This window comes from Pelodiscus sinensis, chromosome 20 (assembly GCF_052426305.1).
Source record: "Pelodiscus sinensis isolate ZL-2025 chromosome 20, ASM5242630v1, whole genome shotgun sequence".
In the NCBI taxonomy this organism is placed as follows: domain Eukaryota; kingdom Metazoa; phylum Chordata; order Testudines; family Trionychidae; genus Pelodiscus; species Pelodiscus sinensis.
The window spans coordinates 28182605-28201874 of NC_143071.1; the positions used below are offsets into that span (position 1 = coordinate 28182605).

The window sequence follows — 19270 nt, forward strand, 5'->3', positions numbered from 1 at the left end:
CTGTTTATAAAGGTGAACCCACCTCCCCCAACAGAATGCTGGAGCAATTGTCCGAACGTTCCCTAGAGACTCCAAACTACCGAGCCGCTCTATCCGACAGAGCTGGGTAAACAAAAACATGAGCGGGGGATAGGAGAGGTTTTGTTCCACAGCTTTGTTCATCCGTCTTAATGGTGGGTCGGAAGTTAAACCAAAAAGGGCAAATGCTATTTCTTAAGACTAATGCCTGTGCTTTATAGTGGGAGGAATAGTAGCCTTCAAATTCCATGGGGTTATTGGACTCTTAGCTGTAGGAGAAATGACTTGAATAACCAACATAGTAATCTTGAACATCACCTGAAAGAATCTAATCTTGCTAACATGAAATTAAATGGCTTATTTTAAGGTCTTTGTGAAACTTTGTGAAACTTTTTCTGCAGCAGTTGAGAGCAATTCCTGATCAGTATTGATATTCGTCACATGAGTTCTGGTGTTCACATCTGTTGGCTCAAATGGGCCAGTCCTGACACGGTTTGAATCTTCATTGGAAATGTCAGTTCAAAAAAGCCCAGTTTGACAAACACTGATGAAGAGATGATTATGGAAGGCACTTAGCTCTTCTTCGCTAAATCATCATTGGTTGAAGAGGTGAATTTCAAGTAGGGGTTTAAAGGAGAGGAAAAGGGTGCTTAGTGTATAAGGGGCAGTTAGAATGGGAAGTGCCCAGGTGGGTGCAGCATGAGAAAAGTGACATGGGTGAGGACTGAGGCGCGGTTGTACAGAGTGTGGGAGGTGAGAACAAATTTTGACTTGGATTTGGCAGTAAGAACGATTACCCATTGGCGAGAGTCAAGCAGGTGGGTGCAGTGAGAGCAGGAGATGACGTCTCAAGCGTCGGTGTGTTGGAAAGTTTGTCGGGAGAGCTGAGATTTGAGTAGTTCAGCCCTAGGTTGTTATGAAAACGAAAACGTTTTCTGCCATCTCAGTTGAATTCCGCGTTCCTGATGCACAGCACAATGAGAACCACGTGGGCGAGTTCAGATGCGAGATGGGAGCCAGACGAGGGGGATGATTGAGTCATACCTCTGTGAGGTTTGCCTCTCCTTGTCTTTGGCCCCATCCCTCACATGGGCAGATTTGCCTGCCCGCAGGGGTCCACTCACATTTGCATAGCAGGACAATGTGGCTAATTCTTGGACTGTGATACTGACTCTGTATTGCCCCGGGGCCGCTTCTCTGGGTGTCTGTGTCTAAAGCCAAAAGGCAAAGAGTGCTTCCTTGCAAGGGGCAGCCCTCGCTTCTGTCTGGTCCGCCTCTGCGAGCGCTGGGTCAGCCCAGCGGGTCCCGTTTCAGCTTGTGACTGCACTGTTCACACAGCAACCTGCAGCCCTCCCAATGGCAGGGGCGGTTCTCTGCGAGGCGATCCTGCCGGCTGGATGCTGACTTCTCAGAGGGGAGCCAGCTCATGCAGGTTGCTGCTGCTTTGGATTCCCCCGTGCCAGTGATCCCCAGACTTTTAACGGTTGTACCCCTGTTTACCTCGTCCCCACCCCACTGGGGCTAGGAGTAGGGCCCCGACTCCATGGAAGGGGTAAGGTTACAGATACTGGGCTGCAACTGGAGGTAGACCAGGGGCTTGAAGCAAGTCAGGGCTGGAACTGTGGCCAGGCACCAACTCTGGGGGCAGGGCGGAGCGGCAGCCAGGCCAGGATGGGGGCTGACAGCTGGGCCCACAACTCAGTGCAGCTGCGCTCTTGGCCCATCCTCAACCTGGGAACCAACTGAATTTGTGGGTGGTGCCAGAGCAGAGCTGCAGCCAAGGTGGGGGCAGGGCCAGGAGCATGGCACCCTCCCAAATGTTCTCTGTGCGCCCCTAGGCAGGTGCTCCTCATAGTTTGGGGCCTCTGCCCTATGCTGGCAGGTGGTTATGGCACAAGATCACAAGCACAGAGGGGTGGGACTAATTGTTACTCAGATCTGGGATGGCCATTGTCTCCAGTATTTTCTCACAAGGAAGGTCGCCGTCATTGGAGCTCTTGCTGTTACCAGCTTGCAAGGCCGGTGTTGGTGCAGGAGTGCTGGAGGTTGGGAGGCCGTTTTGGCTGCAAGTTAGCTGTGTGCCATGGTCTAGCAGAGGGCATGGTGTCAGGGGTCCAGCAAATCTTGAGTTCACCTATTGGGAGAAGAAGGGACCTTCTACCTTCCTTGTAATATGGCTGTCAGTGGAATGTCTGTGCCTCTTGAACTGTAGGGGAGACAAGCCAGGCAGAAGGTTGAATTACTTACCGAGCAGTTGTAGGACAACGGTACAATGTGCATCTGGCCAGCTGAAGGTTGGGCGATGCTGCTTACAAAGCCATTGGGATGCAGGCGTGCCCAATGCCGTAACACAAAATACTGTGTGAAGAGCAAATACAGTCAGCCCAGCTGTGTAAGTAAAACCTACGTACGCACAGTACCAACACCGAGAGGCGCGGTGTGCGTGAAAACAGATAGCGATACCACCCTATGCGTGCTTACCGCATTGGCCGCGGACTTGCAAACTCTTGGCATAGCCTCGCCTCCTTTCCCCACAGGCGTTGGGGTGTTTCTGCTCCTGCACACTTCCCTCCTAGGACTCGCTCATTACCCAACCCATTTCGGGATTGTCCCATAGCCACAGGGCCTGGTAGCATAGAGGAGAGTCCGCTGGCAGCAGTGCTGGTGCAGACACTTGTGTCCCGAGCTTGCTGGTCATCAGAGAGAGCAACTGTTCAAACAGCTCCTGCTCCCTTGTCCTTCAGCTGTGCTGAGCCTCCACCATCGCTTCGTCCTGCCTCTCCTACCCCCGCCGAGCCTGTTGGAATTCCAGGTGCCCCTCCAGCTTGCACCCCTTTCCCAGGTCATCCCAAGAGGCCTGTGTCTGCCTCCGCCCAGAGAGCAGGAAGGTCTCGCCAAGGCAAGGAAAGAGTTGAAGTGGGGTGCAGTGTGTGCTTAGAGTGGTCTTCATAGGCACCTGCCGCCATCATGTGCCATGGTCACCATGATGCCCAGCACCAAAGCCCTTTCCCACTTAGTACGGCTTAGAACCCACCTTTCCTGCTAGCCCCAGCACAGACGGCCTGTGAGAGGACATGTTCATGTTAGAGAAGCCTGTATTCCCATTTTTGAAATAACTTCTTAGCAGTGACCAGTTCAATCCTAGCGAGAGTAAATCCCTACTTGCCTGGTCCTGTTGGGATCTCAGCAAAAGCAAAGCCTGCCCCATCGCATGTCAGAGCCTCCATAAGAATAATTGCATTGGTCACAAGTGGGCAAAATCCTCCCTGTGATGCTCTGAAAATAACAAAGCTCACCCCGCCTCTCCGCTTGCCATTCCCAGCTGGATCCACAAAGCCCGAACGGCACCAATTCAGCGTAAGCACTTTGCGGTGACTACACCGTGAGTAGCCAGCGTCTGACTCTTGGAAGAGGACAGGAAGCCAGTGTGCTTTGTGTCTGAGCTAAGCTGCGAGGAGAAGATTTATGAAATTAGCCTGGGCTACTACTCCCTAGCTCTGAAAGAATTCTGCCTTGGCAGCACCGCATGCTTCGCAGCATCAGAGTCGCTCAGGAACAAAAAATATATCATGGGAAGGGACAGATTCCTTTTCTGTTCCTGCATCTTGTATGAAGGCTGGAAAAAGAGGTTGTAAACTGCCACAGGGAGGGTTACCTGCAGTGTGTGTTTTGAAGATCTGTGCACCAGGGGCCCAGCCAATCACTGTTACTACCAGCAGCCTTGAGCTGTTACTGTGGCAGAGATTTTAAAAAACCAGCCTTGGGTTAGGCTACAAAGAAGTCCCCACAGGTAGGGTTTTAAATCCTTCACGTTGCTCTGCTATCTGGTGGCTGGTAGGATAGATTAGTGTAATCGATGGACCAAGAAGCAAAAGCTTACCGGTTACTGATATAGAGTACACGCATTCATGAGGTGAATTGATTATTCAATTAACTGATATGTAACATCCCTACTGTGCATGTGTGGCCCCTCAGGAGAGATTCCAAGGCCTCCCCGGTGGTCGGCAGGGCGCCCTCAGCATGGTTTGTGTTTCTACTCATGCACGTGCCTCGGTGCACATACAGAACATTATTCCGCACATGGATGGACAAGATGAGAGGGAACATTGCTCCCCTCCCAGAAGCTTGTTGGGCCTCTGAGGTGAGTGTCCTGTCTCCAGATGATGCTTGTGATGCTCAATTAGCATTACTTCTCCCATGTCATAGGACCGTTGAGATGCTCTGTGCTTGGATTAGCTGGCTTTGTATGCAGATAGGAAGAGGGATTGCCGTGGATTGGCGTGCGGGGATGACAGCCCAGATGAGCATGGTCCCCAGGAGAGCAAGGGAAGTGCTAGATTCAGCAGCAGTTCTCATTGAAAAAAATGACTTTAGAAATTCATCCACACAGTTGAAGAGTTTGTTAAAAAGAAACCTCTAACCCATGTAGTTGCTTCTAGATCCCGCTGGGCTGGTTTATCCCTAGGATTGATAACCCTAACGTTCTTCCAGGTGGTCCCCAATATTCCTACCTGCATGATGTGCCCCGACACCGCTTCTCCTCGTTAACGTCAGCCTTAGACATTGAACGGACCATACGGAAACACTCCTCCTCCTGCGGCTGTCCAACGGAGATTAGCCCTGTTCACCAGTTCAGTGGCCTGGTTCCCTGGTCTGTCGGGCTGCACAGGGGTTGTACTTTTGAAATCATTTCAGTGTTATCCTTGGGCAGGCTGAGAGGGAAGGAGGCTGCCACTGACCTAGAGGGTAAAGCTGAGTTATTGTGATTGAATAAGACTTTGGTGTTGGAATTCCCTTTCAGCAACTCTCCCAGTGTGGCAGCCTCCGATCTGCTTCTTTCTCATCTCAGGTGCTTTTCATTCATTTAAAAAAGATTTGTTAAAATGCCTATCCTGCCTCTGGTGACCAGAGAGAGAGTTCAAGATTGTGCTGTCTTGCATGTGCCATGTGGTTCACACTTTGGGTTTTTCTCTTTCTCTTTGATTTACGCAATGGCCCCAAAACTGGGAAGCCCAAAGGTTATCGAAGAACAGGTGGCTAGCATATACAGTAATGTGGCAGGAGGAAAAATGGAGACTTCTAGCTAAGAAAGTCCTATCCCTTAAATAAATAAAACCTCATTGACTGGAACTTCTGGGCTGTTTTTCTCAGCCATCCTTTTCATTCATAAAGGGTGTGGCCACAACAGAACATGGGCTGCATGTTTGTCTTCTACCGCTGGCGTACGACTCTTTCTCATAACTTCCTATGTAATGCAACAGACGTCAAACACATGTGCCATTTTCCCTTTCCACTAGAGCAACTTGCATTCTTGCCACAGCCGTAACTTTTCTCCTGGTTAAATGGAAAGTTCCTCTAGTGCACGCTATTTATTAAATGCACCTGACTATACAACAGCAGCTCTTTTCAGAGATGACTGCTTTCCTCTATGTCTGAGTCACAGAGACATGTCCCATTGTGCCCAGAGGGAGTCGGTTGCCTTATGCTCCATTTGTATGTATTTGGCATTGATAGAATTTATAGTTAGAAAATTACGGATTTTTTTTTTACGAAGATGGCTGTTTTAGTGGTGCGCTGCTGAGCGTGTACTTGCTTCGCTGCTGGAGCACTCTCCCTTGCAAAATTAAAACGTATCCACTCTTTGAAAAGTTAAATGAGCCCATTGGAAAAGGAATATTTAATGGTGCCAGAGAAGTTCTTGATTGCAGATTGTCCACAGACTGGTAATGAATGTGCACTGTCAGGGCCTAGGGATTTGCAGTATGAATTTCCCAGGGTCTAATCATCTCATAAGGTGGCTGAGTGTGACTCCTTCTCCAGTAATCTACTTAACTCACTAATTTACCCCCCTTTCACACTGCAAAGAGAATGAGTCTCCCAGGTTGTTTGCATGACAAGTAGCTCTGGATTGTGTAAGCCTTTGAAGGGGAAGCGGTGAGTTAATTGTAGCAGCTTGAGCTAATGGTTTCCCATGTTCACTGGCAGGTTAAGTGAGGAAGGGGACTTAAAAGCAACCTTTAGTGTGGGGTACTATCATAGGCCACACCATGTGTTCGGAAAGCTAAACTGTTAAATGTGTGCCTTGCCTAAAGGTGTTTTCCCTGCCAAAATCAGTCTGGGGCAGTGGGTCTCAACTCATGGCCACCTGCGCCCAGTCAGCACACAACTGTGGCCCACGTGACGTCCTCTGGACCATACAGATCAGATATATTGCGCATCTGCAGCCCACATCGAGAGCTGTGTCCGTGGCCCACAATGTCGAAATTTTGAAAACCTCTGATCTGGAGGGCAAAAACAGTCTCCTTTTAGCCATTTGGATTTGCAGGTAGAGTCTGCTGCACGATGGTCAGCTACAGACTTAGACCAAAGGAAGTTACCTGGCTGTGGAGCTTACTGAAAAGCTCTTTAAGGTCCCCCAAGAATGTCAAAAAATGACTGCTGCTCGTGAGCAAATGGATTGCCACTTTGCTTTTTAAAAAATTGACATCCCATCCAAAGTGTTGACTCTTAAACTTTTTTTAGGTTCCCCTTGTGCGAACTTTTTAGGTTCTTTTCATAGTGTCCTGTCTCGAAATGTAGATAGAGCTTCAGTAATCACAGGCAATACAGGGGAACAATAACGGGAACAGTAAATCTGAAGTATCATTTTAAAATGTGTTTTTATATAATCTGAGTACAGGAATTAATTCCCCTCCTCCCCGTATTTTATAGCTGGAGTCGCACCTGGAGAATGCACCAAAAAGAATCTGTTGTTTTCATTTGAAAAGATGTTTAACTTTGGTTTTATATGTGAAACTCCTTCAGACTTGCACCATCTGGCTTGAGTTACTGCCCTGCAGATAGGAGAGTCCTCCTCGAAGTCATGAAAACAACATTGCTTTTTTAAATGGTGGCACTAGTGATCTTTTTGACTATTCTACAAAGCAAAACACCATATTTGTTCAATTACTTGAAACTTTGATATCCACCATATTTTTCCCTGTGGTAGAGCAGGTTCCCGGCTTCCTTGAAGGCCTCATATTGCAGTCAGCATTCTTCTGACCTGAAAAAAAAACACATTTGAAACTGGCAATGCAGTCCATACTGTCATTAGCTTAGCTTGTTTTGTTATTTAGTGTGTGCATAGTCATCTGGTCAAGCAGTGGCATCTTCAGTGATGTGATGCAATTCTTCCAGGCCACTGCTGAAGCTAGTCAGCAGGCATTCATCAACAGTATGCGTCATCATCTGTGTGTGTTGCGCTGCAGCTGCACAAAAGGGCTGTCACGAAGGCCCCAACACGATAGGCTGGCTGCCATGGAGGCCTTGCCTAATCTACAGCCTGTTCAATAGGGACCATTGGTGATGGAATAGGCAGGCAGATTGTGAGGTCAGCAACAAAGGACTGGTATCTGCTTACTCCTGGACATTATTTGCCTGCAATTAACTTGTGGAACTCCTTGCCAGAGGATGTTGTGAAGACCAGGACTTTAACAGGGTTCAAAAAAGAACTAGATAGATTCAGGGATTATAGGTCCATCAATGACTATTAGCCAGGATGGGCAGGAATGGTGTCCCTAGCCTCTGTTTGCCAGAAGCTGGAAATGGGCGACGGGTGGAATAACTCTGGGGCTTCTGGCATTGGCCGTTGTCAGCAGACAGGACACTGGGCTACATGGACCTTTGGTCTGACCCAGTCTGGCCGTTCTTACGCTCTGAACCTTTGCAGGTCAGTCACACACAATGCTAAAGTAGCGAAGAGGGGCTGCTGTCCCCTCTAGCTAAGAGGTGGCATGCCTGCCGCCACCCTGTTATCAGTCTTAAGCCCTTTTCCACGGTTGCAGTGGTATGTCAGGCCCATGTGCCTACAAGCTGCAGTGAAAGGCGGGCAGTGTCCACACTCTCTGCGCTTTGCAGCTGCATGCGACAGCAAAAAGATCTGGTGGGGTGTGGTTGAAGGGAGAGGATGCCACTGGAGCCATTGGCCTCTGCCTTCCCTCTGTCAGAGCCTTTTCCTGCAGCAGAGAGGAACTTGGACAGGGGAGCTGCTGGAGCCTGTCCCTACTGCACTGCTCCGGACCACAGCGTAGACGTGGGAGCTACTGCTGGGTGTGTAGAGAGCCATGGAGGTTACATGCCTGGGGTTCAGGCATGTAGGGCACTCCACTGTCCTCCCCTACGCAGTGCCCCACCATCTACACTGCTATTTATACCCATCCTAGCTCTGTGTGCTGTCCCCCACGGGACATTCTGCTGCGTGAACTGGAGACATGCAGGCTCGACAGAACTACCGTTAAGTAATTAATTAAAAAACACAACGAGTAACCAGTGACGTTGGATTGGAGGGACGTCTCAGGTGGGGTTCCACTTGGTCAACTGTTGATTACCATCTTTCTTAATGACATGAAGGATCAGTGACTTGCAGGATAGACCTAAATTCGGAGGGATCTTGGTTAGTTACAAGAACTGGCTTGTAGACAATAGCATGCAATTCAACAAAGTGTAAGGTGCTACGCCCAAATGTATGAATCCAGAGTGGGAGGTAGCTAGCTTGGCAGCAGCCCAAGGATCTAGGTGTTGCAGTGGATCACAACTTTAGCATATGATGCTGTTGCAAAAAGAGAAATGAATTCCCAGTTGCGTTCCCAGAGGCCCAGCATGCAAATCATGGGAGGCAGTCTTACTGCTCGTCTTGGTGCTGGTCAGGCCTCCGCCGGAGCGGTGTCCAGTTTTGGTTGCTAATGCAGAGGAGATGCTGCCAGAGGTGATGACAGGGATGATGTGCAAACCGCAGGAGAACAGGCTGAATGCGCTGGGCATGGTTAGTTGGGAAAAGAGATTATGGGGGTAGGAAAATCCTCAGATTCTTGAAAAGCTGCCGTGAAAAGGGGAAGAGCTGCTCTTGTGCCACAAAGGGCAGGACAAGAGGCACTTGGGTTCAGGCTACAGCCTGGCCAGTTTTGATTCAATCTCAGACCAAAGTTTCCAACTGTGAGAGCAGCAGGACGGTAGCACGGTGGAAGCGTCTTCACTGGAATCTGTCTTGGGTGGGTTTGACCCAAGGCGGGGACCTTTTTCGGTCAGGTGTGTGACCCACAGAAAAATCAGTCGAGGGCCACATGCAAGTAAAAAGCAAAAAACCAAACCAAACCCCTCCCTCCCCTGCTCCCAGGTGAGAAGAAAAATCCCAAGCAGCTTAACAACCTCAATGTTTTCATCTCTCCTTCTGCCTTGCCAGCCTGGTGAGGGCTCAGCTCATTGAGGTATGACGGTAACGAATGAATAATACATACAACGTTGAGTTTTCCTTTAGTGGGAAATCTTGCTTTACAGAATGTTACTCTGTTTATTAACCAGTTGGTCTCAATGTCCTAAATATAATTAAACAGAAGAGTTCACAAGCTGCAGCCCCATATACTTGGAGCTGCATTGTACATCGTAAAGGCTCTGTCCATCCTCGATCTTGCAAAGCCCATAAGTACATGAACAAGCCTATAAATATCTGTATTTTGCAGGATCCAGCCCATAAAGAATTTCTCGCAAACATCCAGATTCAGATAGTAATGTGAATTTTAATGTCACCTTAAAAGGAAGCATTCCAAGCCACAAATCCTTAAATGTGCAGACATATTTCTAGAGCAAGACAAGGCAGAACCCAGGGATTCTTTCATATTTGGGGAGTGGAGGAAAACTGGGAGAGATTGTCTAAATAAACCTAAGTAATAGGAAAACCCTCCTCTCTCGCCGGTGTCCTGCAGAGGCAGAAGTTCTTTTTGAATGTAGTAGCCTTGGGTGAGCTTTTAATAAATTAAGAGTAAACTGAAACAGATTGAAAAAATCTATAATAAGCAAATGCTCCAGAGAGACTCTTTAGTGGCAAGGTGATTAATAATGGACACTTCTGGTAATACTATAAAAACAGTGGTACTAGAAAAGCATGTGGAATGTCCTAAGTTCAGAGGAAGCGGTAAAATTCAGACAAATGAGCCACAACGATTTATATGCCTCTTTACTATTTTTTTTTTCGTGGCGGGGCAAGGGGAATAAACTATCAAAACATTTCTACAGAACCAGATTCAAGGGGAAATTCAGTGAGCTATGCAATTCAATTTAATCTCAAAATATTTTTCTACTGATCAGTTTTTGTTTTATAATGGGTGCATTTGCTATCCAAGCTTCCTTATTTTACTTATCTATGAACCTATGCACCTATGGCATCATGAGAAGAGTAATACTATAAAGGTGGACATATTTCAGGGCATGAGAACTGATGCAATATATATGAAGACATGGTTTCAAACCTTCTTGCCATATGCTGTTCTCCTTCTGTTTTTACTACTCTGTTAAGTTTCCAGTGGTCAGTGAGCATAGAGGGGTTTCCCTGTATCAATCTGCAACAAATACCACATTCACCACTATGGGTACATCCGTTCAGCCTTGCATTCCTCATGTCACCCAGTCAGCTTTTTTTCCTTGCTCTTTGTTCGTAACTAAATTTTCTTTAAGACATTTATTTACCAGCTGCTGAGGCAGCTTATTGTTGTCATGTGTGATAGTGAAGGCAGAGACCACAGCTAGGAGCCTATAAATGTAGGAAGGTTTAGAAAAGTATCGAGATAAAAAAATTCTCACATAATTTTGTCTTTCTAGTACTTTATTTTTGCAAAATGAGAGCAAACCTCTTGCCCAGTACTTGCATAAATTTTACAGTTTTGGCACCGCTCAAGACAGGGCATTAAAAAAAATTAGCCACCCCAACACGGGAGACAGAGCGGTCTTCCAGAATCAAAACAACTGTGTGTTGTGCACCAGTGTTTAGGAATCAAAGATGCAGATGTGTGTGTGAGCTCTGACACATGCCTTTCCTCTGCCTTTTTTTGGCTGGCGGGGGGGAAGGAACGGAGAAACTTCTCTTAACAGGAAACTTCAAGAGTTCAGGAAGGACTTAATTCCCTGCTTGGTCTAGATGAACAAGGGGTTTTAATTGCTCCTGAGCGGTGGTGTTTTATCATCCTTTTATTCTTCAGACTCAGTTACTCGTGGGACTTTTAAAAATTGATTGTGAAATGTGAATGTAATTGCACATCACAATTCTATGTTAATTGGTTGGAGGCTATTTTTGAATTATCTGGTGTCTCACCCAGTCTCTTTCCATTGGCACTTTTAGAAGGCTTGTTTCTTATTAACAGCTGTAAGTGACATTAATAATAAATATTTAATTCGTGTTTTCCGCAATATTATATGCTTGCCAAAAAAATCACTTTTCTAAAAATATTTTCCTGTTTGAATTAAACCATTTTCTTAACAAAAGTGCTGTGTGTCTGCGCACACAAACAAATGTACAAATAGTAAAGTTTCAGGAAAAGTTAGGGAAATAACTTTTCCTTGTCTAGCCAAATTTTGTATCTAACGTATTTTGAGATTTCTTAGCAGTGGGTAAATTGTATTTAAATTTCTGAGGCACATGACGAAAGCTCTCTTGCAGTTGTTTCTGCCATCATATTTGTGAGATAATAAATCTTTCTCCACTGTAGTGTTAACCTTATCAAAGTCCATCTTGTTTAAATCTTCCTAAAATATTTGAGAGAGCTTCATCCCAGTAGCTCCATGCCTGTGTGAATGTGAGCATGCATTGGAAGGATTATGCAGCTTTCTGTGCTGCTTGATGCTCGTAAAATTTCATATAAAACTACTAAATGCTTAAGGCATGAAACCTAAGAACACCGTACCATTGTCTATAAAAACTGAATGCAGGTGCTGCTTGATTAGACTGTAGTAGATGGTTAGAACAGGTGTTGACTTTTTTAAGCAGTATTAAAAGAAATTCAAACTTTCCACTCAGAACACCTTGTTTCAGGTCTGAAATCAGAATATGAAGTATTGAACAAGTAGACATGTACCTGTGAGGCAATTAAAATAACATTTGCTTGCCTGATACTAGCCTATGAAGGAATTGATCTTGAGGTATAGTTTATAGAAAATGTTTCTTAATAGCACAGCACACCTTCCTTAAGCTTTCAGGCAGCATACATGTCTCTTCATTGTACAGGTTGAACCTCTCTGGTCCGGAGTCCTCAGGACCTAACCGGTTCCAAAGGAGAGAATTTTCTGGACTACAGGAGGTCAATATTGCCTAGCAGCATTACCCACACTGCCACTGCTTGCTGGGCTGTTAGAGGACTTTTTGGGGTAAATTAGAGCTAAATAACAGCACAGAACACTGAGAGCCAGGACGGGTGGCTGTAAACAAGCTTTATGGGACTGCAGGAAACTTGGCCACACCCATGAAACGTGGACATCCGGCTCACTCACATCATGCTCCCCACAGCAAACCAGAGCAAGGCATGGGACAGTGCTAGGCGAGGGAGGCCCTGCCCCTAAGCAGCTACAGGGCTTGCTTCATGTGAAGGGCAGTTTAAAGGGCACAAGTAACCTGGGGGCGGGGTCAAAGGAGTTACAGGCTGCACCAGGGAGTGATGCTGACCCTGGAGCTGTTAGAAGACGGCTCCACTACCCCGTTGGTGGGGCTGCTCCCGAAGTGGTGATCTGAATCGCCCAGCTCACCTCCCTTTTGAGCTGGATGCCCACAAGAGTCCCTCAAGAACAGGTTGTCCCCTTGGCAGACTAAGCTGGTTCTATTAAGAAGGTGCCCACACTGCGAATGGAGGAGCCACAGCCTGGTAGGACATGTCCCAAGGGAGTGTAACTTGAGGTGGGCCACTGCGTGGGCCACTTTCTGAGGTTCTGCATGAGGAGGCAGCAGAGTGAGAGGACCTGCTCCCCTTGGTCCCTTCTGTCATGACAGCACCCAAAGGGAAGAAGGGGGATGTAGGAGGAGCTGAGGCTTGTCGTGTGTGACCTGTCAGGGCCCCCTCCAGCACAAGCAGACTGTGGTGCCATTGCCTAACCACTAGGCAAGCTGGCTGTTGGACTGGCCAACTGGAGATGAAGAAATGCCCCCCATCACTGTGGTATCTGCGTGCCTGTGGTCACGTAACCGACTTGTGAACAAAGGAACTATTATCTCCATTCTACAGAGAGAAAAACTGAGGCACAAAGAGACTGAGTGACTTCCCCTGAATCTGCCCTGGCGTCTGAGACAGAACCAGATATTGAGTGACCAGATATAGTGCCCAGTCCACTGCCTTTACCAGAAAGTGCTTTCTTTCTCTAAGGTCCTAGCTCAGGAAACTTGGACAAATGACCAGGGAGGAGTTTAAAGGTATAACTTGAGAATGCCAGGGGGTTATCAGGAAGGCGAAAGCACAAATGGAATTGCGACTGGCTAAGGATGTGAAGGGTAACAAGAAAGGTTTCTACAGGCATGTTAACAAGAAGAAGGTGATCAGAGAGGGTGTGCGGCCCCTAATGGATGAAGGAGGTAACCTAGTGACAGATGATGTGGGGAAAGCTGAAGTACTCAATGCGTTCTTTGCCTCTGTATTCACAGATAAGGTCGGCTCATGGACTTCTGCGCTAAGTGACACAAGATGGGATGAAGATGGACAGCCCGTGGTGGGTGAAGAACAGATTAGGAACTATTTATAAAAGCTAAACGTACATAAATCCATGGGTCCGGACTTAGTGCATCCGAGGGTACTGAGGGAGTTGGCAAATGTCATTGAAGAGCCTTTGGCTCTTATCTTTGAAAAGTCGTGGAGATCGGGAGAAATCTCGGATGATTGGAAAAAGGCAAATGTAGTGCCCATCTTCAAAAAAGGGAAGAAGGACGATCCAGGGAACTATAGGCCGGTCAGTCTTACCTCGGTTCCTGGAAAAATCATGGAAGGGATCCTTAAGGAATCCATTTTGAGGCACTTAGATGAGAGGAAAGTGATTAGGAATAGTCAGCATGGATTCACAAAGGGCAAGTCGTGCCTGACCAATCTGATTAGCTTCTATGATGAGGTAACTGGCTCGGTGGACATGGGGAAGTCAGTGGATGTTATACCTTGACTTTAGCAAGGCTTTTGATACGGTCTCCCACAATATTCTTGCCAGCAAGTTAAGGGAATGTGGATGGGATAAATGGACGGTAAGATGGATAGAAAGATGGCTAGAAGGCCGGGCCCAGCGGGTAGTGATCAACAGCTCGATGTCAGGATGGTGGACGGTTTCTAGTGGAGTGCCCCAAGGTTCGGTTCTAGGACCGGTTTTGTTCAATATCTTTATGAATGACCTGGATGAGGGGATGGATTGCACCCTCAGCAAGTTTGCAGATGACACTAAGCTGGGGGGAGAGGTAGATATGCTTAAGGGCAGAGATAGGGTCCAGAATGACTTAGACAAATTGGAGGATTGGCCCACAAGAAATCTGATGAGGTTCAACAAGGACAAGTGTAGAGTCCTGCACTTGGGACGGAAGAATCCCAAGCATAGTTACAAGCTGGGGACCAACCAGCTAAGTAGTAGTTCTGCAGAAAGGGACCTGGGGGTTACAGTGGATGAGAAGCTGGATATGAGTCAACAGTGTGCCCTTATAGCTAAGAAGGCTAATGGCATATTAGGTTGCATTAAGAGGAGCACTGCTAGCAGATCCAGAGATGTCATTATTCCCCTTTATTCAGCTTTGGTGAGGCCACATCTGGAGTATTGTGTCCAGTTTTGGGCCCCCCACTACAAAAAGGACGTGGACGCATTGGAGAGGGTCCAGCGGAGGGCAACCACAATGATTAGGGGGCTGGAGCATATGACCTATGAGGAGAGGCTGAGGGACTTGGGTCTGTTTAGTCTGCAGAAGCGAAGAGTGAGGGGGGATTTGATAGCAGCCTTCAACTTCCTGAAGGGAGGTTCCAAAGAGGATGGAGAGAGGCTGTTCTCAGTAGTGACAGATGGTAGAACAAGGAGCAATGGTCTCAAGTTGTGGTGGGAGAAGTCCAGGTTGGATATTAGGAGGGTGGTGAAGCACTGGAATGGGTTACTTAGGGAAGTAGTGGAGTCTCCATCCCTAGAGGTATTTAAGTCTCGGCTTGATAAAGCCCTGGCCGGATTGATTTAGTTTGAATTGGTCCTGCCTAGAGCAGGGGGCTGGACTTGACGACCTTCTGAGGTCTCTTCAGTTCTATGATTCTATACTTACTCATGCATGTGATTGCCTGTGCTGGTGTCGTCTCACTGAAGTCAGTTAACACTTGTGCTGAGCCTGAGCATGACTATCATGACCCAGTCGGGGCTGTCTCTTGCAGTCCCCAGTCCAAGGATGCCCTTCCACCACCAGGCCACAGAGTCCTGCCATTTGTGTATCAGACTCTTCTGGATTGCATGTTTTGTGGATACCTCATTTAATAAATAACAAACTTTGGTAGAACAAGATGTCGGAAAGTAACCATCGGCTCTTCAGGCAAGTTCTCTGCTGCATGAGACATACAACAGAGGGGTAAGAGTTCTAGGGAGTATGTGTGTGCTCTTGACTTCTTCAGGGAGAAGGACATGGGTTGGTGGTAAACCTATCTAGTACCAAGTGGGGATATTAACTAGCGATTAATTTACTAATCGAGTAGTCGATGGAATTTCTGCAGGCAGCCGTGTGGCGTGCAACCAGTGGGGGCTTTTGTGCATTTCTAAGTTGGAACCCTGCGTGGAGCCCAGGGCCAGCAGGAAGTCCTGCTGACTCCGGGCTCCACGCAGGCGCTTCCGCTTTGAAATGCTCAAGAGCTTGGAGTTGGCTCGGACCTCCGTGCAGCGCTGCTGCTTTGAAGTACCTCCCTCCTCCTTTCCCCTGTCTTGCTGCCTCTATCTGATAGAAGCAGCAAGGGGGAGGTGGGGAAGCAACTAATTGACTATCCTGTCGATAAGCATTTGCTTATCGGATAGTTGACTAGTCGACGAATCCTTAACATCCTTAGTAGCAAGTGGGTTGCACACCACACGGCTGCCTGCAGAAATCTTACTGTATGAGACAGCAGTAGGCAGACAACAAGAAGTGTATGTCTAGCTATAACCATGACCAAACTAAGCCCAAGTGCAAGCACAATTTAGTTTACCGTGACTTCTGAAATCCCAGAGGGAGAAAAAATAATTTGTCCCATCTTCACTACATCTTCAAATCAGAAGTGGATGCCAGAACCCATCTCCACTCTACCACCTACTTCTCGACAATAGCCACGTGGCTACTTCTAATGGAAAAGCTCCTTTTCCCAGAGCCGACATAGTAACATGAGTAATGTTTTAGCTGCACTAGTTGCATATTCAGCGCACCAGCAAATGGGTAGTTCTGCTACAAACCCTGGAAAATTGCAAAGGGAAACAACTCAAGGCTGTAACGTTCCAACAGCAATGCAGACCTTGAGTGAACAAAAAATGAAAGCGATCACTATGCAAAAGTGGACGTGGTTAGCTGATTTAGATGCATTGGGTATAATTAATCCTCTTCTGCAGTGTTTGATTAGATATTATGAATGTGTTTCCTTCTCCATGCAGTACACCAAAGAGTGTTTTCCTTTCTGGTAGGTTTTCCTCGTACAGATATTCCGGAGCAGTTTTCTGAACTTGTTCATTTGACATTTTATGGGTCCTGCTAATAGCTCCGTATTTGAGATTGCCAGAGTCGTTCCATTTTTCACTGCATTTTGCACCCATTTCTGTTGTTTTTTTTATAAAGAAAAACCCCACACTCTTTTTGAGCTGGAATTTCCCGTTTAATCTGTGCACAGGTGATTTATGGTGCTATTGGGGCTATAATAGAAATGCACGATATTATGAAGTGAATTGAATAGACCATGCTGAAATGTTTATTGCTGTCTTTGAAATGTAACACATTGGGATGATGGTGCCACTCCAAGAAAGAGTGAGAGTGAAGCATCGTGAGAGCGAAGCAAAGCTCGGCTCTCAGGATAGTTTTCGGATCCTAATAAAAGACCGCGCTTTTAAAGGAAATCACTTATTGCCATCTTGCAATCAAGAATGCACAAGTGTTCCAGGGAGTGTAAGAAATATGCTTCAAGAATGTATGCGCCATAAGGAACTAATCATAAAATATTCTTTCCTTCTTTTCCATTCCCTGTTCTCCTCCGATGGAGACAGTGGAAGTTTCGTTGTCTGTATGTAAATCTCAGATATTATTAATTTAAAAAAAATGAAGTTCCTTAGGAATCTGTGTCCCATTTTCAAACACTCCTATTGTTCGGCAGATGCTTGCTCTTGTAGATTCCAAGTGGGGAGGGGAGGGTGCGTGCTGCATGTGCAGTCATCGAAAGGTTTATCCCCTGGTGGTACCCATCAAGCCAGGTGGAGTCCCCTAGAGTTGCACCTTTATGGCAGTGTATGTGTAGGTACATGCCAGCTTATTTCTTTACCACCATCGACAGTCATTGACAGACCTCTTCTCTTGCTACACCAAGCGTTCCCCAAGTGGTCCCTTTCTACCATGTCTATAAATAGTTGAAAACTTATTATTAGGACATTTCAGTAGTTCTTAGTTACGTTTTAATTGGGGTTCCCCCACCACTTTTCCCTTCCTGGGGACTGGGACATGCCTCTGTCTCAAGCATGCAAGTCACGTGGGTCGTATCTGATGCCTATGCCAAAAGGAGACTCAGACTGCTGTTTCAAGTGTTTGGCGTAGGCTGAGAAGTGCAAAACCTGCAGAGGCTTCTGTCCAAGAACTAAGAAGGAGAGAGACTTTAGTCTGAAACTACTCATGGAATCAGCCTTTCGTCCCCAGCTGGCGTCCAGTCCCAAACCCAGCACTTCAGGGCAGAGTGCACTGGCCTCAGAAGAGAACTTGCAACACGGAGAAAGGACTCGTGTTCCGGGGACCCTCAGCACCATGAAAGCCTTCCGATTGGCCGGAGCTGCACAACAGAAGGAAGACCGCCAGTTGTCACGCTCCCACGAAAGCCGTGGAAGGCAGCGGCACCAGCAGGATGTTCCCGCATTGGGACGTACTTCTCCAGCTCCGACTCAGCCAGCGCCATCAACACCAGCCTCAGCAGGAGGTTTTAGTTGACTCCTCAGGGCGGACATCTGGGAAGGAGGATTTAGGCCTTCCTTCCACGCCGGCCATCTTCGAGACAGCTAGGGCCCTCACAGTAACGACGGCCCAATCCCCTGGGCGAGCATCTGCGTCACAAAGGGAAACTGCCCCCTGCAGAGGCTAGCGAGTGATGGAGCAACACTGCTCACCCTCTCCTCAGCACCACTCCATGGCACCGTAGTTTTCCCCGTCGCTGGAGTCGGGGTCATCCCCAGCATCTCAGGAGGAGTTCTGCGCCTCTAGGAGAAGCTAGGCCTGCTCGTGTCTGCTGCAGACAAGAGGCACGGCAGACGTGGCCTATAATGCCATGGCCCCCACTGTGGCAGACACAGCTCAGTGGTCCTGGGAGAAGGCAGCCAAGGGCGGCAGGGTTTGCGCGTAGGAGCGGCCGAGTGCCCACAAGGGACGTGCTGCAGACAGGGTTGCAACTTCGTAATGTTTAAAAAATGATACTCTAGCTGGAATGCCGGAACCTCCCCTGCCCTGCCTCGTCTCATCCACCGAGGGGCCATCCCCATCCCCATCCACTTCCATCCCTCCCCTCCCCGCCTCCCCCACCATTGCTCAATACTTTCTCCTTCACTCCCCCTTGCCTGGGTCAGGAGGGACTTGCCTGTGGTGCCAGGCCTGGGAGGTGCAGCCGCCCAATGCGGGGAGGAAGCTGACCCAGCTGGGTAGGGGCTGTGTGGGTGATGACTCAGCGTGCGACCCCTCTCTGCCCTCCCCGCAGTAGCCGCACTTGGGGAGTGACCGGACACTGAATGAGGAGCAGTAACGTTCTCATGAGGCAGTGTTGGAAGGAAGCACCTGGAGTCCTGTGTTGTGTTGGGCTTCAGGGTTATTTCTGCTTTTTCCCCCTTTCTCTTTCCCTCTTAAGAAAATGGTCTAAACTCACAAGACAGTCCACACGGCCCTTCAGCACTGGGAGCCTCTTGGCCCCCACAGCCCAGCCTCCTAAGCCAGTTGTCCTGACAAGTGTTTCCTGTGTTTGCAACTGTGGAGAAGTCCCAGGGAAGGTGACATGTATCAGAGGGGGAGCCGTGTTAGTCTGAGGGGTCCTGTGGCACCTTCTAGACTAACAGATGTGTTGGAGCATGAGCTTTCGTGGGCAAAGACCCACTTTGTCAGGTGCATGCCAGGGATGGTGGCTCCCGGGGCGCATGACGGGGTGAGTTACACTACAGCTTGCTCGTTCTCGCCACCCTGGCTAGGACTTTTCCCTGACTCACCCCTGTCTTCTGGCACCTTGCGAGGGGCAAGCCTGGGAGGAGCCGGGATGAAAGCGCAAACCAGTTCAGA

At 47.9% G+C, this 19270-nt stretch overlaps 1 protein-coding gene across 1 annotated transcript in view; it reads left to right on the forward strand.

Annotated features, from left to right (window-relative positions):
- STX8 (syntaxin 8) overlaps positions 1–19270 on the forward strand; it is a 135523-nt gene that overhangs the window by 100636 nt on the left and 15617 nt on the right. The window contains exon 8 of the mRNA XM_075903484.2: positions 13448–13512. Within this exon, the coding sequence (XP_075759599.1) occupies positions 13448–13512 (65 nt within the window). The remainder of the gene's footprint in view (positions 1–13447; positions 13513–19270) is intronic.